General features: G+C 34.5%; 1 protein-coding gene across 1 annotated transcript in view; it reads right to left on the reverse strand.

The window, feature by feature from the left end:
• Positions 1-26,716, reverse strand: part of LOC126889755 (uncharacterized) — a 1,061,577-nt gene that overhangs the window by 263,880 nt on the left and 770,981 nt on the right. Inside the window, exon 4 of the mRNA XM_050658328.1 lies at positions 15,996-16,196. Coding sequence (XP_050514285.1) covers positions 15,996-16,196 — 201 coding nt within the window. The remainder of the gene's footprint in view (positions 1-15,995; positions 16,197-26,716) is intronic.

The following is a 26,716-nucleotide window of genomic DNA, read 5'->3' on the forward strand; positions in this document are numbered from 1 at the left end:
AAGAATTTTCAAATTGCAATGCCATATTCGGATTCAGCATAATCAAAACCAAAATAGAAACATATTTGATGAATGTAAAATGATGAATTTAACGATATTTTTATAATTATTTATACAAAAGAATTGTTATTATTTAAACAATTAATAAACACTTAGCGGCCAAATCTGCGAGTAGAACTTTTTACTTTAACATGTATATAAACTAACAAAAAATGTTTTAGAAAAATATAAGCTTGTTTGAATTTTTCCAAAACAATGCATGTTTTCGTTCTAATTGCACTCCCCTATAAATGATTGTTTTCTCTTTTGTCATAGCATACTCTGTTTTAGAGTACAAAATGATACGTTTCATATAAGTAATCTGCGACGCTTTTTTATAATATTTTCCTAGCGGCGCCATTTGGTACTGTGTACCTCGGTTAACAGATTACTTTATTCGTTGTCGAAATTCTTTTCATTTATTTCTATTTATATTTTTTTCCAGGATTTTAACAAGGCATTTGACAAAGTTCTACATAATTGACTCCGACAGCTACTTCAGGCTAAAAATCTGGATATGGAAGATAAGAATTGTTCAGTGGTTGTGGTTGGATGCGTGTGATAAACTTATTGTCCACGGAAACAAATAAAATAATAATAAATAAAACGTAAAAACAACAAACTGTCAACAATATATTTATTTCGGTAAAAAGTCGTTCTTATTTCTCGAAGAGGGTAGGTATATTCTGGACCGAGGGCTTGTAAAGACTGACTGAACTCGTTAATTTGTCGCATGTGGTTTTAAAATCTGAAGGCCCTTAACCGATGGCCAGATAGGCGATAATTTATTAGATATTGTAGGTATTTCGTTTCTACATTAAAACTGAACAGGCCATTATTTTTATACATATGGTTTCGTATATTTTAAGCGGAAGAAATATGAATTTTAAATGGGAGTTATTATTTCGTTTCGAGAGAAAAGTTTAAGAGATTCAAAATTAGTATAGTCCGTCCGCTATAACTTTTCCCATGCGGTACGATTCAATTTCAATCAAATTAAGTCAAAACAGAGAGTGAAACGTACGCCGATGTGTGTAGTATATAGTATACAGTATACAAAATGTATATACACATCGACGTTCGTTTCAATTTATGTTTTGACTTAATTTGATTGAAAATGAATCGTACCGCATGGGAAAAGTTATATCGGATGGACTATAATTAAAATAGTTATTGAAGTTAGCCTCCACAGAATAATGTAAAACCTTTACTTTAGTCAAGTTGCATCTGTAAATGTTGGCAACGAACTATCATAAGAAAGCGAAATACAACGAGGTGTAAGGCAGGGATGCATACTTTCTTCCCTACTCTTTAATATATATTCAGAAGAAATAGTTCAGAAGAAATAGGAAGGAAAGATCAAGTGAAATAATTAAAGTAATAGAAGAATCTATAAATATCATCAGATACACCAATGATACGTTACTAATCGCAGAGTAGATTGAATAATTGCAGGTTCTGATGAATAAGGTTCTGGATAGTAGCGAAGAGGCCCGACTCACTTTAAATAGGGAAAAATTCATGTCCATTGCAAAGACATAACAAGAAGAGACGTTATCCATTAGAGACGAACTCGTTCAAAAGGTGGATAGATATAGATTTCTCTCTTCAATCCTAACCAAAAAGAGGGAGTGTAGTGGTCGGCATCGTGTCGTGTATTGTCCTTCTCCAAAGATCTCTGTCTCTGGTCTTTTAACTTATGCGTAGGTCTTTTGCATATTCCTGTAATTTGATCGAATGATCTTGTTGGGATCTTCCTCGTTATATTCGGCATTTCCTTGTATAATTAGTCTTTTCATATTTTCTGTGTTTTTTCTCATTGGTCCAAAGTATTTTAATTGTTGGAGATGGATTTTACTGGAGACTTGTTGGTTAACTTTTAGCTGTCTTAAAATTGCATTTTTCCTGCTACGCTCGGTCTAAGAAATTCGTAGCATCCGTCTCCAACAGAACATTTCAGTAGCGTCTATCTTTCTTCTTTTTGATTGTCTCAGGGTCCAAAATTCACATCCGTAGGTCAGTATTGGGAATATTAAGCAGTTGATCAACTTCATCTTTAACGGTCTTGAAATTTGACAGTCCTTTCATATTGTGCTCATTTTTGCTCTAGAAAGTTTTGTTAGATCACATCACGGTTTATTTCTTCCTGTAGTGACCCTGTGTTTGTGACCAATGATCCCAGATATACATAAGTATGAGACCACAACTCCAAACTGGTCAATAATTGTGGTTATTTGTGGATGATTGTTATGTAGTCTATTCACTATCATGATCTTTGTCTTTGATAATATGTTTAATTGCAGACCATGATTTATGAAATTGGTCTGAAATTGTACCAAGCACTTTAACTGATCCACTAATAATTTCGTTTATTATAGTAATAGTTTTGTTTATATTATAACTTTCACTTATATTTATTCATACTTCGTAATCACTTTGCTTTGATTATTTGAAAGAGTGTATAAATATTTTTTATCGGTTTTACTACTGTAGCGGAAGAGAAATCTTGGCCGATCCCCGTATAACAGTAAACACCTCGAGAATGACGTAATCGGATGTGCTAGGCCTCGCCGGAGAATTCTGGAAGGTACGTCACGTAGGCGGAACAAGCCGATAGCTCGAGATGGGAGTCGATTGTTCCAGAATAACAACTGGGTATAAATACGGGCATATTTTGTGAATAAGTTTAGTGTATAAGATAAATTCGTCTGTAACTTATATAAATAAAGTCGTATATAAATTACGAACCGCTAGTTTTATTGTAATTAGAAGTAATTACACTAATCACGCTACAGTTGGTGTCGGTGTTCGGTTAACTTAGTGCGATATAAATAAGTGAATTACAGAGAGACTTTAAAATACTTTTGGACTTTATTCGTCGGGAATAGTTAAAGTGCGTTGATTGTTCGGTATTCGGAAAGACTGTTAAAAGACATTTTGGAAAGTACGTGTGTGCCGACCAAAGATGTTGCTACAAGAACTTACAGTAAAACAGCTCCGTGAACAGCTCGAGGAACGGGATCTGGACAGCAGTGGGCTCAAGATAGTCCTACAAGCACGACTCGAGGATGTCCTCACGAAGAACGGAGAAGACCCAAAGACGTTCCACTTCCAGTCAGCAGAACAAGTAATCTTATCGAAATTAAAAACTGTTTCTGAAACGATCGATGAAACTTCTAGAAGAAGCGACGAGAAACTTGAAGAAGTTAGTAGAAGAAGCGACGAGAAACTTGAAGAAGTTAGTAGAAAAAGCGACGAGAAACTTGAAGAAGTTAGTAGAAGAAGCGACGAGAAACTTGAAGAAGTTAGTAGAAAAAGCGACGAGAAATTCGAAAATGTTGCTAAAAGATTCGATGAGACTTCTCAAATAATTAAAGAGGTCTGTAGGCAAAACAACGAAAAACTAGAAGAAGTTTGTAAACAGAACAATGAGAAATTTGAAGAAGTTTCTAGAACATTCGATAAGATGCAGAAAAGTGTAGAGACCGTAGAAGAAAAGATCAAACAGCTAGAGAGCAGGATAACCGATACAAAAGTACAACCATCAGTTAATGCAGCAACGTTAGATCCTTTAGTGAAAGATGAACTACCGAGAGACGAAACGTCGCATAATATGAGATTCAAATTACCACCATTTGATGGAAAGTCCTCTTGGTCCATATATCTTAGACAGTTTGAAGCTATTGCGACCGCCAATCATTGGACCGAACAAGAAAAGGCTGTTTCCTTGACTGCTGCTTTACGAGGTGATGCTGCAGACATATTAAGGTCAATTCCCAAGGGTCAAGAAAATTGTTACCAGACCTTGTTCACTCGTCTAGAAAAACGCTATGGAGATGCCCATCTACAACAAGTATACAAAGCACAACTGCGAAGTAGAAGTCAACGAGCAAGTGAGAATCTGCAAGAATTTGAAGCAGATGTGGCTCGTGTGGTGCGGTTGGCTTATCCAGAGGTGCCAGACAGCGTTTTAGAAGAAATTGCAGTAGATACCTTCGTCAATGGGCTGAAAGATAATGAACTACAGAAAGCTTTACGACTAGCAAGACCGAAAGTTTTAGATGAAGCACTTGCTATTGCCTTGGAACACGAAGCAGCTAGCCAAGCTTCACGAAACAATCGAGTAATAACCTTGGAAAAAGGCGATAAGAGAAAAGATGAACGTTTGGTGGAAATGGTACGGAGGGTGATTCGTGACACGATGCCGAAGAGACGCATGAAGAGGGCTGGAAGAGTTGGTTCAAATACAGATGCTTCCTCGATACGGCCATGCAGTGAAAGTTGTAATCACCGGCTTAAACTAGATGAACAGCTTTGCCCTGTGAGACGAACTACCGTCGTTAATGAGCAATGGCAGCCACAACAGTTACAAGAAGCCCAAGAAGACGATCCATGTATAAAAAGAGTATTGGATTGGATGCGTCGAGGTGAGAGACCTAGTTGGCAAAACATTAGTGCATGTAGTCCGGAAGTCAAGGCCTACTGGAGCCAATGGAATTGCCTGATACTAAAAGATGATCTTCTGTACAGAACCTTTGAGAACGATGATGGTACAGAATCTAAGCTTCAGTTGATTGTACCTAAAAGTAAAGTGTCAGAAGTATTGCGTCAGTTGCATGACGGTACATCAGGTGGACACTTTGGTATTACGAAGACTCTGCAAAAGGTTCGAGAACGGTTCTATTGGGTGAACTGTAAAGATGATGTAAGAAGATGGTGCCAGAAATGTGAACTGTGTGCATCCGGTAATGGTCCAGTTGGTAAAAAGAGAGCACCCATGAGACAGTACAATGTTGGAAGTCCTATGGAAAGAGTAGCTATCGACATTGCAGGTCCATTTCCAGAAACCGATGCTGGAAATAAATACATCCTGGTAGCCATGGATTATTTTACAAAATGGACTGAGGCCTATGCATTACCAAATCAAGAAGCTGCTACCGTTGCAGAGGTACTTGTTAAAGAATTCTTTAGCCGATTTGGTGTTCCCTTGGAGATCCACTCCGACCAAGGGCGAAACTTTGAGTCAGCTCTTTTCCAAAACGTTTGTAAATTGATTGGTGCCAATAAGACCAGAACAACACCCCTGCATCCTCAATCAGATGGAATGGTCGAGAGGATGAACCGAACGATGGGTAAACACTTGTCCAAAGTTGTATCTGAACATCAGCGAGATTGGGACCAACACATTCATTTATTCCTGATGGCCTACCGCTCGGCCGTGAATGAAACTACAGGTCAAACACCAACCTGCCTGATGTTGGGTCGTGAAGTTCGTTTGCCCTGCGACCTAGAGTTTGGCTGCAGACCTTCCGAGGAATATGTTGCAGGCGAAGAATACGTAGACCGCCTGAAGTTACGAATGAACAACATTCATGAACTTGCCCGACAACACATCCAGATAGCCAGTGACAGAATGAAAGATCAATATGATTCTCGCTGCAAGAATGAAAGCTTCAAAGTAGGTGATCTTGTCTGGCTTTATAATCCACAACGTCGTCGAGGCCTGTGTCCTAAACTGCAAAGACAATGGGAAGGTCCGTATGAAGTTAAGAAGAAAATAAATGACGTAATATACAGAATTAAGAAGTTACCAAACGGTAAACCAAAAGTTATTCACATAAATCGTCTTGCACCATATGCTGGCTCAAATGAAACAGAGGAAGCCCGAGTCCTCCAACAGGAGATGAAAGATGCACCACAGCCAAGTTTTAAGGAATTTATGTCAAATTACGCAGAAAGAAAGAGTGCTAGATTCGGCGTGACCACAGAAGTTCAGCAAGATCTGTTTGGTGTTCCAGAAAACGTCTCTCTAGCCCACTGTGTTGCCCAAGACCTCGAGATGACTAAAGGAATCTCGTCCGTATTCAGTAGAAAGTTCGGCCGCCTGGACGAGTTAAGAAATCAGCAGCCTAAAATTGGAAGAGTACTGCGATTGGAAGATGGTCCTCGATCTTTGCTGTATATGGTGACCAGAAAGTCTTATACGGACACGCCAAGCTACGAGAACATATGGCGTGCTCTAACTAATTTGAAGAAAATCGTGTGTAATTATGACATCAAAAATTTGGCTTTACCAAAAATAGGCCATGCAGTAGAAAATCTGGATTGGAAGATTGTGAGAAGCATGCTTGAAGTGGTCTTCAGAGGAACTGGTGTACAAATCACTGTGTGTTGCATGAACCCGAAGATGTCGTACCCTTCAAAGACAGTAGACTGTTATTTCTTCTTGAAGGGTGTATGCAGAGCTGGAGAGTCGTGTAGATTCCGCCATCCTGGGCCTTCATTTAGAGTTGCTGATCGAGACGCTCAGATCTTAAGAGGGGAGCAGTGTAGCGGAAGAGAAATCTTGGCCGATCCCCGTATAACAGTAAACACCTCGAGAATGACGTAATCGGATGTGCTAGGCCTCGCCGGAGAATTCTGGAAGGTACGTCACGTAGGCGGAACAAGCCGATAGCTCGAGATGGGAGTCGATTGTTCCAGAATAACAACTGGGTATAAATACGGGCATATTTTGTGAATAAGTTTAGTGTATAAGATAAATTCGTCTGTAACTTATATAAATAAAGTCGTATATAAATTACGAACCGCTAGTTTTATTGTAATTAGAAGTAATTACACTAATCACGCTACACTACGTAAGGGATTCTTTGATCCGCAGTGCGCCGCTCACTTGACGATGAATATTGTATGTTTTATAGTGCAGTGCGATGAAATTGATTGTATGTTTTATAGTGCAGTCACTGAAGGTTTTCACCTACGATTTCGTTGAACTTCCATCGATTTTCATGAGAATTGGTGAGCAGTTAGAAGATACCTCAAGGAACAAAGGTGACATGATGCCAACTTGCGCTTTTACCCTGGGGGTGGATGCCACCCCTTTTCTAGGGTGAAATTATTTTATTAAAAAATAATACCATGAATCGATAGAGGGACAAATTCTAAGCAAAATTTGTTATATTAAGTTATTAACATAAATCGTCGTCGACACAAGAAAAACTCGTAACTCCATTTTCCTTAATTTTTCAGGAGAGCCTAAAAACAGTAATTTAGAAGAACATGTAACTCCAACATGGGTTCATAAAATAAAATATGGAAAACCATGTAACTCTAGCGATAGTTTAAAGCAACAAAAATCCCTTTATTTTTTAATTGTACTAAAAACATTTATTACCCAAATCAACTTACTTTATCTTACTTCCTTACAGATGTAAAATTAGAACTTAAAAACCTCTATTTCACTCCAGAAAAACAAATCAAATCAACGGCAATAATCACTTAACTGACTAAGCAGAAGGAGTTGCGTGTTCTACTAACATAATTTTTTGACAAGGGAGATACCTGCTTTTCTAGTATACACTTTAAAAATAGAAATCTACATTTAAATGACGTATTATTTGTCGGATGGCTAGAATAGGCGATTGGCTAATAGATGGCAGTAAAATCTCATTTTAAGTAAAAATTGGAGTTACGCGGTTTTCTTGTGTCGACGACGAAATAATACTTTTTGAGTTATTAAAGATCAAAAATTTTATTTTTTCGTAAAAAAATGCATGCTTTAAAGCTGTTTTTCACATATAACCCAAAAACTATTAGCTTTCAAAAAAAGCTATTCTTACCAAAATTGAAGACAATAATAAATTGAATACACTATTCACTCAAAGTACTAAACTAATGTTAATTCAAAGTGAGTTACAGGTAACTGAATGTATATTTTTTTCCATGAGTACTCAAATCTAAATATTCAAGCTTAAATAACGGGAAAACGATGCAGTTTATAAAATATACCTTTAAACACAGCATTGTCAAATAACTGTCAAAGTGTGGACACGAATTTTTATTCTCCGCAGTTTAATAGTTTGATTTTAACGATACAAACGAGCAGTTCTCGGTGTATTGTGTGTTATTGTGTTAATTAGTGTTCCTTTTGTTAATTTTCTTTATTGTTTATAATAGGTAGGTTAGGTAAGTGATTAAAAAAATATATAATGGATGAGACCTCGGGTGGCACTTCGCCACCCGAAAATAAGGACGCAGAGGAGGATAGGTATGTAAATAATTTTATAGATTTAAATAATAGATATAGAACTGAGGATAAAGGTCCATATTTTGTATATATTGAGAGTACTGATAAGCATTTGGGAAGAATTTTCCCAATCCGGATTGGTCACGTTTTGTTGACTGACAATTATATAAAATCCGATGTTCTTGATATCAAATCGATTGGTCTTAATCGCGTTAAAGTTATTTTTAAGTCTTATGAAAAAGCTAATTATCTAGTTAATAATAAAATTATGTCTAATAATAACTTAGTAGCGTATATACCCAAATTTTTTACACACAAGAAGGGTGTGTTGAGGAATATTGACACATACTTTTCTGAGGAATATTTAAAAAATGCCATAATATCTAATAAAGAGGTGGTTCAAGTTCAACGCATGAAACGAAAGGTAACAGATAAAGACGGTAATATTTCATATGTAAACAGACAAATGGTTATTGTTCAATTTGTAGGAAATGAACTTCCTCAAAATATAACAATTAATTTATGCAATTTCTCTGTAGAACCATATATATTCCCCGTTGTTCAATGTTTTAATTGCCTGCGATATGGGCATTCTGCCAAGCAATGTAAAACCAAATCTTCTCACTGTCGAAACTGTTCTAGCCTAAATCATACGTCAGACTCTTCTTGCGAAAAATTCTGCATTTATTGCCAAAATAATGAACACTGCTCTACATCCAGAGATTGTCCAGTATATAAGAAACAAAAAAATATCAAACAACTCATGGCCAGGGAAAATATTACATTTAAAGAAGCTGAAAGATTGCATGATAATCCATCTTATGCCAAGATTTCTACAAATAATAGATTTTCAATTCTTAATAATTCCACTAATTTTCCCTCTCTGCCACTCCCCAGTACGTCCCAAACTCCAAATTCTAGCTTTTTGCTACGTAAACCCATTGTTCGAAATACTTCACCCAAAAGACAAGTGCAAAAACGTAAGCCATCTGCTCCGGAGTCTCCACCTATTTCTCCGTCTCTGCCTACTTCTTCCCATTTTCAATCAAAAAAAACCAAATCTTCACATAATCCCATCATACCAAATCCTCACAGAGATGACTTTATCCAATATAAGGAAAAACTAACAAGTCAGATAATAACCGTAGTTAAACAAGTAGTTAATTCAGATTCATCCGAAACAAATTACAATTTAGAAGAAAATATTAGAAAAATGATCTCCTCTATATTAAGTCCTTCAAATCTAATTCCAGAAATCGATATTGAATCTTGTTCTGATGATTCAATCCACTAATAAGATAAGTACACCCAATAGTAAAAACATTAAAGTTATCCAATGGAATATTCGTTCTTTCTCTAAAAACCATCCAAGTTTATTAAATTTTTTACACAATAATCCTGTAGATATTATAGCTTTATCAGAAACCTTCAAAAAACCAAACCATTCTTTTAAACTAAAAGGGTATAAGATTATCCGACAGGATCGTGCAAATGGCTTTGGCGGTGTTGCCATTGCAGTTCGCCAAGACATTAAATTTATAAATTTTCCTATTACTTTTGCATATAAAAAAGATTTAGAACTTTGCGCAGTTAAATTTCCGTCCTTAAATATCATACTTGTATCGGTGTATAAACCACCTAAATTAAATGTTTCTAAATCAGATTGGTCAAATATCTTTCGGCAATTTAATTCTCCTGTTATCTTCTGTGGCGATTTTAACAGCCATCATACACTTTGGGGATCTCATATTAATAAAGCTTGTGGTAATCAATTAGTAGAAGCCTTAGATGACAATAACTATGTTGTTCTCAATAATGGTAAACCAACTAGAATTTCTCGTCCAGAAGAGCTACCTTCGGCGGTAGACATTACATTTTGCTCTGCTAGTTTGGCTAGTGATTGTTGTGTATGGGATGTCGTACCAGATGCGTTAGGTTCAGATCATTGCTTAATCAAATTTGAAATTATTAGGGATAGAGTTATAATAAATAAAAATCCAGCATCTAAATGGAATGATAAATTAGCTGATTGGTCTGCATACTCCACTATACTGGAAAATTCGTTAATTAGTACAAACCAAAATCTAAACTCCAATCTACTAAGCTTCTCTATTTTTATGGAAAAGGTCTCAGAGGCAGCATCCGCAACTATTCCCCTAAAAAGAGCAAGACAACAAGTAACTCAACGTCCAATATGGTGGGATACCGAATGCTATGATATGTTTCGTCGCAGAAAAGAAGCCCTGAACCAGTATAAACGTGTCTCAAACTATACAAACTATTGTCAATATCAAAATGTAGCTAGTCAAACTAAATTACTATTTTCTAAAAAAGCTCGAGATAGCTGGATATCTTTCATAAGCAATATTAATAAAAACACGCACCCTACTAAAATTTGGCAATTTATAAAAAAAATATCAAACAAAGACTCAACGGGATCGGGCAGTATATCAGCTGATATGGTGGACGATTTTTTTGAGTTTTTTATTCCCAAATTTGCATCAAATAAAATCGACTTCAGTAAATTTAATAGTAATGTAGCATGCAATGAATCATTTTATATGCCTATCAGTTTGGAGGAATTACGATTAGCAATCAAACAATCTAAAAGTACAGCACCGGGTTTTGATAGCATTACATATAAAATGATTGAATACTTGCCTGAAATTGCTAAAGGAATTCTTTTAAATATTTTTAATAGTTGGTGGTTGCAAGGATTATATGACCAAAGTTTAAAAAAAACTGTAATTTGCTTACTTGCTAAACCCAACAAAAATTTAAGTCTACCTAACTCTTACAGACCAATTTCATTAATATCATGCATTACAAAAACATTTGAGAGAATTATCAAATTAAGAATGGAATTGCATTTTGAAAGTAATTGTTTATTACCTATTAATCAGTTTGGATATCGCAGAGGCAAAGGCACCTCTGAAGCATTAGCTCAATTAGTTTCCGACATTCAGAATGCACTTTCCGTTAATCTTATAACGGCATGCTTGTTTTTAGATATTAAAGGGGCTTATGATACTCTGGATATTGATATTTTAACTGTTCAGCTCATAAAATACGGTCTAAATTATAAATTCGCACAAAGAATCACAGATTTGTATAGGGACAGAGAAGTTTTCATTCGAGATTCAGAAAATCACATTTACGGCCCTCGATTATTATCAGTCGGAATTCCGCAAGGTTCAGTCCTAAGTCCAGTACTTTTTAATATCTATACTGCAGAATTGCATGACATGTTAAATGAAACAAATAATACAATTAAAATTATTCAGTATGCAGACGATTTCTGTATATACAGCAGCCGTAAATCATATAATGAGTGTTTATGGATCTGATAATGCAATGTGTAAAAAGATGGTCTATGGCTTTTAATTTCACGTTATCCCCTGAAAAATCTAGCATCACCTTTTTCACTAGACATAGGTTAAGTTCCCCTACCAGTATAAATTTAAGTAATGTTGATATTAATGTATCCTCTCACCATAAGTATCTGGGCGTGGTTTTGGACAAAAAACTAACCTGGACACTCCATGTGAATCACATTATCAACAAATGCGAAAAAGGTTTAAACATGCTTCGTTGCATATGTAAAGCTAGATGGGGTGCCGACCCAAAGATAGCATTAATGTTCTATAAATCGTATATTCGGTCAATCATTGATTATGGATGCTTTTTATATGGTTCAACGTCAAAATCTAATTTATCAAAAATCGATCATATTCAGTATAAGGCAATACGTATATGTATTAGTGCGTTTAAGTCAACGCCATGTGCTGCAATTCTAGCAGAAGCGCAGGAACCTCCTCTAAACCTTAGAAGAGAATTCTTGTCTAATAAGTTTCTATTAAAGACCAGGACTTTAGACTCACATAAATTATTAAGTAAAATTAACAGTCTCACTGAATATAACTTAACAAATTCTTATTGGAGAATTAAAACTTCTCCCCCTCTTACAGATGCTTATCTAGAAACTAACAACTTTAGCATTAACACTAAACAAATATTACCCATATATAACCTTTCTATTGAGGAAATCGCAATCTTTCCAAAGATCATAAAACCTACATATAGAAACCTACCATGCCAAAACAATAAAATTATAAAATTAATCTTATCTGAATTTTCTAATTATAAATACATCTATACAGATGGTTCGAAAACATGTAATAGTGTAGGTAGTGCTTATTATGTTTCTAATATAAAAAGTGGTAATTCTTTTAGACTACCTAAATGTACATCTATCTTCACTGCCGAACTTTATGCTATTGAAAGAGCCCTAACTTACGCGGTTGAACAGAACTTTGGAGACACGGTTATACTATCAGATTCTTTATCTGCTCTTGAGGCAATATCACAACCAATAACCAAAAAACACAACAATGAGTTGTTATGCCATATTAGAAAGACAATCGCTCGATTTAAAAATAAGAGTAGTGACTTGGTCTTTATCTGGGTAAAAGGACATGCTGGAATCAAAGAAAATGAGATAGTGGATGAAATGGCAAAGAATTCGGCAACTTTAAATGAAATAGTAGATTTAACAATCTCCAGCGATTACATTCCAGAATTGCATAAAAAATTAAGAAAGAAATGGGAAACTATTTGGCTTAAGTTTGTACAAACTTCGAGGAATCCATACACTTACATATACCCACAACTTCCGCAAAATATCCCACACATATTTGATTATCACGTTACTCGGTTTTATTCCACATCCCTAAGTCGCTTAAGATTAAACCATGGCAATTTTCCTGCACATTTAGCTAAAATAGGAATGCGTATCAACTCTCTCTGTTCATGTGATAACTACTCTACTGCAGATTTAAATCATATAATCTTTAATTGTGAACTTAATAAAAACCATACGAAAGCACTAATTGCTAGACTTCAGGAGCGGAATGTAAGTTTACCGCTGAATATTTCACATCTACTAAGCTTCAATACCAAAACTATTAATGATATTATCATACAATTTCTTAAAGATTCTAAAATAAAAATTTAATATGACATCTTCAATCTTCAACTTTCAAATATCTGTGGCAAAAAGTTTATCTAATGCCATCCCCTCTTTGTGAACACACACACACCTTTAAACACTTATCAAAGTACTTCAGAATACCTAACAAATGAGCTCCAGAAGAAGTTAATAGCATCAAAATTAAGCAAGTTATGATGAAACCAAGAGAAATTTATAGTAGTATGTAATCCTTACAAAAATTCCTTTATATTAGCTTAAGTAATGACTTTAACAATTGTCACCGGTTTAGAATGCATATTTTTGAAAAACAGATAATTTAAAAAAAATCAGAATTTTTAAAATTATCGTCATTTTCATTTTCTTTTGATAATAACTATTAGCATAGTATAGTAACTATACTATGCTAATAGTTGACAAAAGTTAAAACAAATGAAAATGACGATAATTTTAAAAATTCTGATTTTTTTTAAATTATCTGTTGATCCAAACTGTTGATCAACTGTTATCAACTGTTGATCCAAAAGATGGCATAACCCAGACATCCAAAGTGAAAGTTATCCTTCAACACCAAATTGTTCTATATGGTCCACACAATGTCCAGAAAAAAGTCACACCATTTTGAGCGTCGGGTTTGGGGGGGGGGGGAGGGGGGAGAAATCGGTAAATTCGTAGTTTTTTTAAGTTTTTCGCCAATATTTCTAAAACTATGCGGTTTAGCATGAACAACTCTCTATACAAAATTGTTCTAAATTAAATTTGAAATAAAAATGGCCCTATGCATAATCTTTCTAAAATGAGTGGTTCCAAAGTTACGGAGGTAGTATAGTATACCTGGTCCAAAAAAAGACCTAACCCAAACATCCAAAGTAAAAGTTTTCCTCCAACACCAAAATGTTCTATATGGTCCACATATTGTTCAGTAAAAAGTTACACCATTTTGAGCGTCCGGTTTGGGAGGGAGATGGGAGAGAAGCCGGTAAATTAGTAGTTTTTTAAATTTTTTCGTCAATATTTCTAAAACTTTGCTTTAGCGTAAACAATGTTATATACAAAAATGTTCTACATGCAATTTAAAAGAAAAAATATTCTATACGTAATTGTTATAAAATCAACGGTTCCAGAGTTACGGAGGGTGAAAAGTCGAGATTTTCGATACTTTTTATATTTTTTGGGCAATATTTATGATATAACTATACCAAAAACCCAGACATCCAAAGTGAAAGTTATCCTCCAACACCAAATTGTTCTATATGGTCCACATAATGTTCAGAAAAAAGTCACACCATTTTGAGCGTCGGGTTTGGGGGGGAGAGAGGGGAGAAATCGGTAAATATAAAAAGTATCGAAAACCTCCACTTTTCACCCTCCGGTACTCTGGAACCGTTGATTTTATAGCAATTATGTATAAAACCTTTTTTATTTTAAATTTTATGTAGAACATTTTTCTATAGAACATTCCTTACGCTAACGCATAATTTTAGAAATATTGACGAAAAACTTAAAAAAACTACTAATTTACCGACTTCTACCCCATCTCCCCCCCAAACCGGACGCTCAAAATGGTGTAACTTTTTACTGAACAATATGTGGACAATATAGAACAATTTGGTGTTGGAGGATACCTTTCACTTTGGATGTCTGGGTTTGGGTCTAACTATACCATACTATATAAAAATACTCAATATACGTAAAAATGGTATATAACCAAATTTTAGTTTCTTCTGTATCAAATATTATACTTTTTCTACAATTTCTGTAGGGTGAAAAATAACCGAGATAGAAACGTTTAACGCTTAAATTTTGCTGCGAGAACCATGTAACCGTGTCCATTTAATCTTTGATTATTAAAAAAGTAAGGGGTTTGAAATATTAAATTCAACGCGTTTTAATAGCCTTTGGAATTATCTTTCAAACCGTTTTTAGTTTAACCTGATATCATAAAAATTAACGGAGTTATTAAAAAAAAACCATAACATTTTTTGGAAAAAATTTTAAAAGATAAAGTTTGAAAAATTTGTGGAGCATAAATTTTAATGCTGTTAACTTGTTCGGTATCTCATTTGATAGATATTTCTAAGTACTTTCACAAATGTTTAATAAGTTTATGTTATAAAATGCATAATTTTCCCGTAATTTAAGCTTGAATAATTAAATTTGAGTACTCGCCGAAAAAAATATGCATTCAATTACCTATAACTCACTTTTAGTTACTACTAAAAGGTTTTTTCAGTAAGGAGTTTATTTAATTTCTTATTAGCTTAATTTTGGTAATAATAACTTTTTTGTAAAAACTTATAATTTTTGAGTTATCTATGAAAAATCGGTTAAAAACATGCATTTTTCTTACGAAAAATTAAAATTTTTCAAAACAAAAAGTTTTGATTTAAATTAATAACTTTATATAACAAATTTTGTTTAGAATTTGTCCCCCTATCTAATTATGGGGTTATTTTTAATAAAATAATTTTCACCACGAGAAGGGGTGGCATCCACCCCCAGGGTAAAAGCGCAAGTTGGCACCATGTCACCTTTGTTTCTTGAGATATCCTCTAACCACTCACCAATTTTCATGCAAATCGATGGAGGTTGAACGAAATCGGAGGTAATAGCTCATATCCACCTTCATTGACTCCACTATTAAGCTAATTTCATTTTCATTTTGGTACTATTACCATCTCATTCAACGGTAACACACGTATATTTAAATCAGCAATAAATATATTTTTGATCATGTGAAGTATACGTCTTTTATGAATTAATAATTAAGGATATTTTTGCATAAAAACAACTGTTTTTCAAACAAACGAATAGACATATTTTATTGCGCTTAATACTTTGAGATAAATAGGGTCAGGTAGTTATAAGTAAATCACTTGTATTAAGTATGTACACAACATATGAACTTTAATTGACAATCTTAAGAAAAGAAAAAAAACTTACCTGTTGACTAATTGTCTTGATGCTCAAAGTCAAGTTGATGCTGGGCGTTTCGCTGTAGTACACCGAATAGCCCCAAGCGCTTCCACACCATTCACCACCGCTGCTTGGTCGATTCGATTCTCTAATTGATACGGCACCATCGGGGCATCCTCCGGACATGAAAGATTCAAAAGTTCCGACTGAAAACGACTCGAAGCTCAACTGAAATTAAATATCTGACTCAGAGAAAGTTCAAAATGAAATAAGATGATTAAAGAGGGTGTAAAGTAAACTGATGGACGATATTATCGAATACTTTTTGATTCTGGCGTTTCTGAATTTCGATGTAGATATAGGCATGTAATTGTGATGATCTTGTTCGATGTGATGCTTTAAGGTAACAAAATACAGTCGAATACAAGTTTTGCCTTTTAAGACATTTTTATTTATAATCAAAACGTACAAAAGATAAGATAATTAACCTTAATTACTCGTAAATTTCGTTAATTTCGTTAATATTTACAATCTACGTATCGGAGTTTCGGTTTGAGTCGATGTGACGATATTTGATACATAGATGGATAATACCGACGATCGCGTGGATTAAGAATTACATTTATTAATTAATATGAAATGGACGTATAAGGAGAGAACATCTCGCTCACCGGGCCATACATGTAAGGATAGGGAAAATGCAATCGTCGAAATCGTTCAACGCACCAAGACGACGGGGGTTGGATAGTTTAGGAAAATGGGCGGGGTGTACTTAACTCACCTCTTATACCTTGTTTTTGTTTATTATTCCCCGTTCAACGTACCGAGAATAAAAATCCAACTAGGCTTTTCGTTCCGTCTTTTATACTGTCAGAGATGGTATAAAAACACGTTTTGCTTAATACTTTGCCATACTCTAGACGATAATATTATATTATCGTCACGTAATGAAGACCCTTATATATTCGATTTAAAATTATTAATTGGTTTAAAAATTTATTACACAGGGTGTCCAGAAAAGATGGCTTATAAATTATACCACACATTCCTTATAATACCACACTTACCTTAGTACAAATGTGCTCATAAAAGAAGTTACCGCCCTTTGAAGTTACAAAATGAAAACCGATTTTTTTCAATATATCAAAAACTATTAGAGATTTTTTATTGAAAATGAACAAGTGGCATTCTTATGGTAGGAACATCTTAAAACAAAATTATAGTGAAGTTTGTCCACCCCATAAAAATTTTATGGAGGTATTTGTTCCCTCAAACGTTAAACGTTTGTGTACGTTCCAATTAATTCATTATTGTGGTACCATAAGTTAAACACAACGTTTTTAAGACTTTTTTGCCTCTTAGTATTTTTTCGATAAGCCAGTTTTTATCGAGATGCGGCTTCTTTTTTAACATGTTTACATAAAAATTTTATGGAGGTTTTGTTCCTTTAAACATAAACCCCCCGAATGTTTGTGTACGTTCCAATTACACTATTTTTGTGGTACCATTAGGTAAACAAAGTGTTTTTAAAACTTTTTTGCCTCTTAGTCTTTTTTTGATAAGTCACCTTTTATCGAGATGTGGCTTCCTTTTCAAAATATACCTAATAATGTAAATTATAAATAAATTTTCAGATTATTAACAGCTCTCTATAATCGTACTTAAGAGGAAACAGTAGCGATCAACAGGTAGCCAAAACGCGTTCCAAGATTACGGCTGTAATTTTGAATATTTTTTCGAGATATTTGGCACACGTATTCGTAATATAATAAAGAATGGCGGTACAGAGCCAAATTTGAAAAATATATTAATATGTGGAAATTACTCTGTAATTAAATACAATATTAAAAAAACGAGCCTGTACCGCCATTAAGAAGAACAAAAAAATACATTTTCTTCAAATAAACTTTTTTATCCGATGCCTAGATTTTGTGTCATTTTGGAACTACTAAAATTTTTTATTTCATTAGTAGTTCCAAAATGACACAAAATCTAGGCATCGGATAAAAAAGTTTATTTGAAGAAAGTGTATTTTTTTGTTCTCCTTAATGGCGGTACAGGCTCGTTTTTTTAATATTGTATTTAATTACAGAGTAATTTCCACATATTAATATATTTTTCAAATTGGGCTCTGTACCGCCATTCTCTATTATATTACGAATACGTGTGCCAAATATCTCGAAAAAATATTCAAAATTACAGCCGTAATCTTGGAACGCGTTTTGGCTACCTGTTGATCGCTACTGTATCACCTTAACCATATACGAAAATGTGGTGGATTTGGCAATTATTCAAAATATCTCGATAAACACTGGCTTATCAAAAAAGAACTAAGAGACAGAAAAGTTTAAAAAATATTGTGTTTACCTAATAGTGCCACAATAATAATTTAATTGGAACGTACACAAAACTTTGGGGGAGTTTAAGGGAACAAATCCCCCATAAAATTTTTATGGGTGCACAAATTTTACTTCAATTTTTTTTAAGATGTTGCTACTATAACAATGCCGCATGCCCATTTTCAATAAAAAATCTCTAAGAGTTTTCGATATATTTATGAAAAAAAATCTATTTTCAGTTTGTAACTTCAAAGGGCTCTAACTGTTTTTGTGTGCACTATTGTATATAGGTAAGTGAGGTTCAATCAACCTATTTTTGACCCCAGAATCTGTGGTATAATTTATGACCAATCTTTTCGGAATACCCTGTATAAAAATATATCCCTATTTCCCTATGTTATGTCATCACTTTAGATCAACTTTACCGATTTCATTAATCTTTTTTGGTGTCTAATACTGTATAGAATGTTCTTCTCTCTCTCTACTGCCTTCCCTCCTTATGGAGTATTGGGCGCTTTTGAGTTTCTTAACCAAAAGTGAAATATGGCTGATTGGATGAGCGCATCCTCTTCTGTTAATCCATTCGAAATTCCTCTACAACTCTTTTACATTCCTCTCTATCTCTCGAGCTCTTCTTGACCTCTGTCCATCCCAGGAAAATGTTTTCATCATAACTTGTTACAGTTCTTCTACAGCTACTATCGGGCCTTCCTCTTCTTTTTCTTCCAGCTGGTTAGTATTCAAGTGCCTGTCTCGTTATATTATTTTGGTATTTCCTTAAAGTATGTCCAATCCATTTACTTTTTTTAATATAGTCGCCGGATTTACTATTTAATATAGACTTGAATATTAAAAGCGCGTTTGGAATAAATCCCATTGTACCAGCATGCACTATGATTGTAGTAAAGAAGCTACACATCAATGTGAATTTAACCGTAACTAATAACCAAGTTGAAAGATTTACACCCTATAAGTATTTAGGGGTTTGGTATATAAGATAAGAGAAATTAAGAGGCGAATAGAAGGTAAATAAGGAGGCGAAGAGACATATATATCTGGAATTGAGAACGAGAATGTTAAGGTGCTAAATTTTCTCCGTACTGTTGTACGGCATGGAAGCTTGGATAATAAAAAAGATAAACATCAGAAACATTAACACATTCGAGATGTGCTGCTACAGGAGAATATGGAAAATACCATGGACAGAGAGAGAGAGAGTAACAAATCCAGATATTTTGGTGAAGATGGGGAAGGAATGCGAAGTCATAAAAACCATACAAACGAGAAAACTGGAATATTTAGGCCACATAATGAGAGGGTACAAGTATTCCCTGTTAAGGCTCATAATCCAAGGAAAAATCTCGGAAAAGAGAAATGTGAGACGTAGGAAGATTTCCTGGTTGGAAAATTTAAGGGAGTGGTACGGGTGCAGTTCAATACAATTGTTCAGAGCTGCAGCCAACAAAGTTAAGCTTGCTTTGATGGTAGCCAACCTCCGATAGAAGATGGCACTGCAAGAAGAAGAATGCACTACAGTAAAATCTGTGTTAACGGCCACCTGTCAAAACCGGCCACCTGAACTAGCCGGCCAGTTTCAAAGTTCCCAAAACCAAAATTTGTGGACTAAAAAACCTGGTATTAGCGGCCACCTTTTTATATCGGCCAATAGTTCTGTCATTTTTAGTGACCGTTATTGACAGGTTTTACTGTATTTTTAAACGTTGACCACTGGCACCTTACCGCAATTTTCAATGATCTTATTCTTTTAATTTAATAGAAACTACGCACAGGTGCATTAGGTTATTAACCTTAGAATTATTAAGAATGTTAAGGTGCTATGTTTTCTCCGTACTGTTGTACGGCATGGAAGCTTAAACAATCAAAAAGATAAACATCAGAAACATTAAGGCATTCGAGATGTGCAGCTACAGGAGATGGGGAAGGAATTCGAAGTCATGAAACCATACAAACGAGAAGACTGGAATATCTAGGCCACATAATGAGAGGGGACAAGTATTCCTTGTTAAGGCTCATAATCCAAGGAAATATCTCGGAAAAGAGAATTGTGAGACGTAGGAGGATTTCCTGGTTGGAAAATTTAAGGGAGTGGTACGTGTGCAGTTCAATACAATTGTTCAGAGCTGCAGCCAACAAAGTTAAGATTGCTGTGATGGTAGCCAACCGCCGATGGGAGACGGTACTGCAAGAAGAAGAAGAAAGCACTATTATTAAACGTTGACCATTTGCACCTTACCGCAATTTTCAATGATCATATTCCTTTATTTTAATAGGAACTACGCACAGGCGCATTAGGTTAGTAACCTTAGAATTAATAATTTAATTTGTATATTTTAGAAAATAAATAGAGTAGATCTAAGACGTTTACTGTATTTATCAGTATGTTTTAAAACACAGTTACTTAGTTATACTAATAATACTAATAACAATAGAGTGTAGTATCTTATGAACGTATATATGTGATAATTACAAATACCATATTCCTGTTCTGGTGGTTGTTATGCATCATAGACAACGTTAGCTCTTACGTATGCCAACCCGAAGCTCCAACTGGGGTCGTGTACTCGTGAGCTCCAATTGGCTCTCAGAAATGCACTCTATATTTAACCATATGTACTAGCCTTGTTCCAACTCGATAAAAAACCGTTCTTGAATCGTTACACGCATGCGTAATAACGAATAATTATGCGCAGTAACACATTTTTAGTTACTGCGCATACACGCAACCGTTCAAGAACGGTTTTGTATCGAGTTGGAACAAACCTACCGTCAAAAAATCTGGACTAGTGAAATGGCACATCCGCCAAAAATTTAGACCGTCAAAATAATTATTCAGGCAGCCAGTAGTACATTACCTAGTTCTTTCACGGAATTTCATTGGCTTCCCTCAAAAAATATAGACTAATGAAATGGCTCATCCGCCAAAATTTAGACAGTAAAAAGAAGATCTGTAAACAGTAACTTTTTTTGCTTCTATCAAAAATCTAGACTAATGAAATTCTGCGTCCACCAAATACCGCTCGAGGACGTCTTCCTGGTGATTTCTGGATCTCGATTGATCTTCAGCACGGTACTTTCTACTATCTTCAGTTGTTTATTCCATTTGTTTTTATTTTTGTTACCCTACCCAGTTTTTTTATTTTCCCGAACTTCTATCTTTCTCTCTCTCGAAACGTGTTTTCTGTTGTTCTACCTACAAAGTATCTTTAAGGCCATGGGTACATAATTCGCAAATATTTTACGGCTATCCCTACTTTTTCTGTCTTTACACGGCAAATTACGTGTAGCAAAAATTCACACTGGTATGGATATGTAAACATTACTAAAATGTCATTCTACTTGAAAATGTCACCATTAACTTAAAGAGATGGCTTTTGAATGTTCTTGGATAACTGATATTTGTATAATTGCAAATTATTAATTCAGTTAATAAATGTGATAATTTTTTTACTAACTCTGTATTCAGTGATTGTAATAATTTATATGTACAACAAAAACTAATACTCAATCGAGAAAAGAGGAAAAGTGATAAAGTGATTTTTTAATAATATATTGTTACTATGGAACGCTTACAATTTTGAACATCATTTTAAACAACAAAATACTTGGATCACAGAATATATTATCCTGATGTATACTCTGCTGGTAAATTCCACAAATAATACACAATAAATAACTTTTTATTAAGTTCACGTCTTAAATCAATTATTTATCAAATACACTATATAATTATTTAATCAACAACTCAAAATATTCACGATGCAATGGCAAATATTTAAAATTGTCACTGATTGTCAATGTCTGATTGACAATATGCTGACAATATTCTATTCGACTGAGGGGGTTATAAGACAAAGATAGATTTGGAAAATATTACCACGGACATGGTGTCAATTTTTTTCGAATCCTGAAAAAACTAATATATACTTTAAAAAAATTTAAACTCAGAATGAAAAACTAAATTATTACCGAGGGCCGAAAGTCCCTTAGAATAAATAAAAAGTTTATTTTGAATGAGATATTTGAAGTTAAAAATCACACTAAATTTTCTCTTAGTTTTTCACTTCTGTAACTTATTAAAATATACATTATAGAAGTTCTCAGGGACTTTCAGCCCTCACTAATAACGTAATCTTTCATTTTGCGTTTAAATTTTCAAAAATACTTATTCGTTTTCTCAGGATTCGAAAAAAAAATGAATCCCCATTTGAATAGCATTGCAGCCGAAAATACGTACCCATCCTCTTAATTCTGTTATTGTTGTTGCCAGTACTCCTAAATTTTTTAAGCTTTGGTTTTTTTTTCTATAGGTGGTCTGTATTTTTGTTATGTCAAGTCTTCTAGATCCGTGATTTGGCCTTAATAATATTTTTGTTTCGGCATATTTTGTCTTAATATGGTTTTGAAGCTTTTTTTGTTGCATCTTAAACCTTGAAGGACGAACCATTTATTAGAGACAGTGAGGATCAAAGGAGTCAATAAATGTCCATACATAAATTAATAAAACGTTGTTTATTAACTAATTTAAACATTCACAAGGAAAAAGTTTTCCTATGGTTGGTTGTATACCATGTTACCATGTAATACAAAAAACAGTAAAATCCTGTATAAAAGGTATATCTAAGAACCCTCAAAAGGGTCACATCAAAATCACATAACTAGTTTTCGACTGGTTTACCAGTCATCATCAGTGCTTACGTGCAATGTACATGCTAACCTTTTGGGTCTTTTGAGGGTTTTTAAATATACCTTTTATACAGGATTTTACTGTATTTTTTCTTTTTTTTTAATTTAAATATGACAATTTTATGATTAAAAAAATGATTCCTAGACGTTAATGGAACAGTTAAATGATAATAATTTATAATTTACCCAGAGTCCTCAGCTTCGGTGGAATTGACATTATCGTAAGATACAGAAACATTTGACTTCTTGCTGTGCTTACCGCATATATAGGTACTTCTGGCGTTTGGAACAAACTAAGGTTGTTTTTGCCAAGTTATTGGTCGTTTGTTTTTAGATTTTGCTAATTGGCACCGTGAATGGTATCGTCCCTTTCCATTTTGGGATGGCGTTGAAGGTATTCAAGAAGGATTATTTATTATTTGGATTTTTATTTGTATTTTATATACTATTTTTGGATTATTGATAGTCCACTGTCAAGTTTTTATAAAAGTATGAGGAAATGAATTAAATTATAGAAATGCTAATTATAGCATTTAATAGGACAGTAGTATGCCGACAACCACTAATTATTTGAGATTTTTAGGAACAACAGTATTTAAAAAACAGGATTTAATGCAATATTGTGGATACTTTTAAACCCCTCTTAGTCCTTCTCAATGACATATAAGAGGATCCTGTTATAAGTAAATCCTGTTATATGTAAATGGTCCTTCTAGCTAGGGTTAATAAAAATAAATAATTTCTCAAGAAATCGTTCTCAAGAAAGAAAACATTAATTAGAAAGATGAAGTTAGTTTTGAATCCTAATAGCAAAATTAATAATATTAAAAATATTATTTAAAGATTTTTTAAATTGAAAACTTATTGGTACATTTCCCTGGTGACACCTCCAAGGCTTCTACAATTTGAAAGCCAAATAGATGCTGCAGTGAAGACAAAGGGAAGGAATTCTACACTATGAAATTCACATTCCCCGTCTGCAGCTCGGTAAAGTCCCAACGGAAAATGCACCTGGTTACTCTACGGAGTAATACGACTCTAAAATAAAAATATATACCATTTTTATTCAGTTGCAATGCGAAGGCAAAACAATCTTACTTTTCAATTAGAATACGGAGAGCAGTCCAGTCCTCTGAATCGCGATTTTCGGCTCTTATTGGAGCCTCATCGGAAAGAACGTAGGCACTGTTCTCCATACACCAATTGACTAGCGTCGAGAGTCTTTCCCACCCATTGCAACCGAAGTGAAGGTATTAGGTGACTAGCGTCATCTAGCAATTGAAAGATGAAGATAGTTTTCAATCCTAATAGCAAAATTAATAATATTGAAAATATTAAAAATATTACTAAAAGATTTTTACATTGAAAACTTATTGGTACATTTCCCTGGTGACACCTCCAAGGCTTCTACAATTTGCAAGCCAAATGGATGCTGCAGTGAAGACAAAGGGAAGGAATTCTACACTATGCAATTCACATCCCCCTTCTGCAGCTCGGTAAAGTTCGAACGCACCTGGAAAATTCCAACGCGGAAAATGCACCTGGTTACTCTACGGAGTAATACGACTCTAAAATAAAAATGTATAACATTTTTATTCAGTTGCAATGCGAAGGCAAAACAATCTTACTTTTCAATTAGAATACGGAGCGCAGTCCAGTCCTCTGAATCGCAATTTTCGGCTCTTATTGGAGCCTCATCGGAAAGAACGTAGGCACACTAATTGACTAGCGTCGAGAGCCTTTCCCACCCATTGCAACCGAAGTGAAGGTATTAGGTGACTAGCGTCATCTGGCAATTGAAAGATGAAGTTAGTTTTCAATCCTAATAGCAAAATTAATAATTTTGAAAATATTAAAAATATTACTAAAAGATTTTTAAATTGAAAACTTATTGGTATATTTCCCTGGTGACACCTCCAAGGCTTCTACAATTTGCAAGCCAAATGGATGCTGCAGTGAAGACAAAGGGAAGGAATTCTACACTATGCAATTCACATCTCCCTTCTGCAGCTCGGTAAAGTTCCAACGGAAAATGTACCTGGTTACTCCACGGAGTAATACGAATCTAAAATAAAAATGTATACCATTTTTATTCAGTTGCAATTCGAAGGCAAAACAATCTTACTTTTCAATTAGAATACGGAGCGTAGTGGGAATGGCTCTCGACGCTGGTCAATTGGGGTATGGAGAACAGTGCCTACGTTCTTTCCGATGAGGTTCCAATAAGAGCCGAAAATCGCGATTCAGAGGACTGGACTGCGCTCCGTATTCTAATTGAAAAGTAAGATTGTTTTGCCTTCGCATTGCAACTGAATAAAAATGGTATACATTTTTATTTTAGAGTCGTATTACTCCGTGGAGTAACCAGGTGCATTTTCCGTTGGAACTTTACCGAGCTGCAGACGGGGGATGTGAATTGCACAGTGTAGAATTCCTTTCCTTTGTCTTCACTGCAGCATCCATTTGGCTTGCAAATTGTAGAAGCCTTGGAGGTGTCACCAGGGAAATTTACCAATAAGTTTTCAATTTAAAAATCTTTTAGTAATATTTTTAATATTTTCAATATTATTAATTTTGTTACTAGGATTGAAAACTAACTTCATCTTTCAATTGCCAGATGACGCTAGTCACCTAATACCTTCACTTCGGTTGCAATGGGTGGGAGGGGCTCTCGACGCTAGTCAATTGGGGTATGGAGAACAGTGCCTACGTTCTTTCCGATGAGGCTCCAATAAGAGCCGAAAATCGCGATTCAGAGGACTGGACTGCGCTCCGTATTCTAATTGAAAAGTAAGATTGTATTGCCTTCGCATTGCAACTGAATAAAAATGGTATACATTTTTATTTTTTAAAACATTAATTTTTATCATTAGGTTCAAAATTCCAGTTTAATTGTTTAGAAAACAATTGGAGTAGATCTAAGACGTGTTAATAGAACATAGTTACTTAGTTATCTAATAATACTAATAACAATAGAGTGTAGTATCTTCTGAACGTATATGTGATAATTACAAATACCATATTCCTGTTCTGGTGGTTGTTATGCATCGTAGACAACGTTAGCTCTCACGTATGCCAACCCGGAGCTCCAACTGGGGTCGTGGCTTCGCAACCCGCTATTATAATTGGCACTCAGCAATGTACTCTATATGTAACCATGATCGAAAATTACTATCATGCATTGCTTGTCCTGCCGATACGACCGGGCAACGGCAACGTTGCAGAAATTCATGTTATGCAGTGACTCTAATAATCATAACCATTAATTAAATTTATGTTCAATGGTAGTAGAAATGATTTCGAATGCGCTTTCGGTGGAATGATTAAGTGCATTATTTCGTAAATATATTAATGGGTTTGAAAGATTACGAATTCATTTCTGTTTATCCGGATTATGTGTATATGTCACGTTATTGGTTAACTACAATTATTCGTTTACGAAATATGACAAACAAATATACCACTATCATCACGAACAACGGGATTCCTACAATTTATGCTAGAAATGACCATATACTTATATATTATTATCATAGATAGAGTGTCATTCAGAGCGAAGTGACGACAACATCTTTTTTATTTGGCTAAGTGCTGTTTCACTCTTACGCAAAGTAAAGTTGCGAGAGTAGTCCTCACCTTCCGTGCCTACGCTCACACTTGATGTCATCTTAGTCTCTTGATACAATCTGCTAGAAAGAGATACCG

The sequence above is a fragment of the Diabrotica virgifera genome, chromosome 8, assembly GCF_917563875.1.
Source record: "Diabrotica virgifera virgifera chromosome 8, PGI_DIABVI_V3a".
Classification (NCBI taxonomy): Eukaryota; Metazoa; Arthropoda; class Insecta; order Coleoptera; family Chrysomelidae; genus Diabrotica; species Diabrotica virgifera.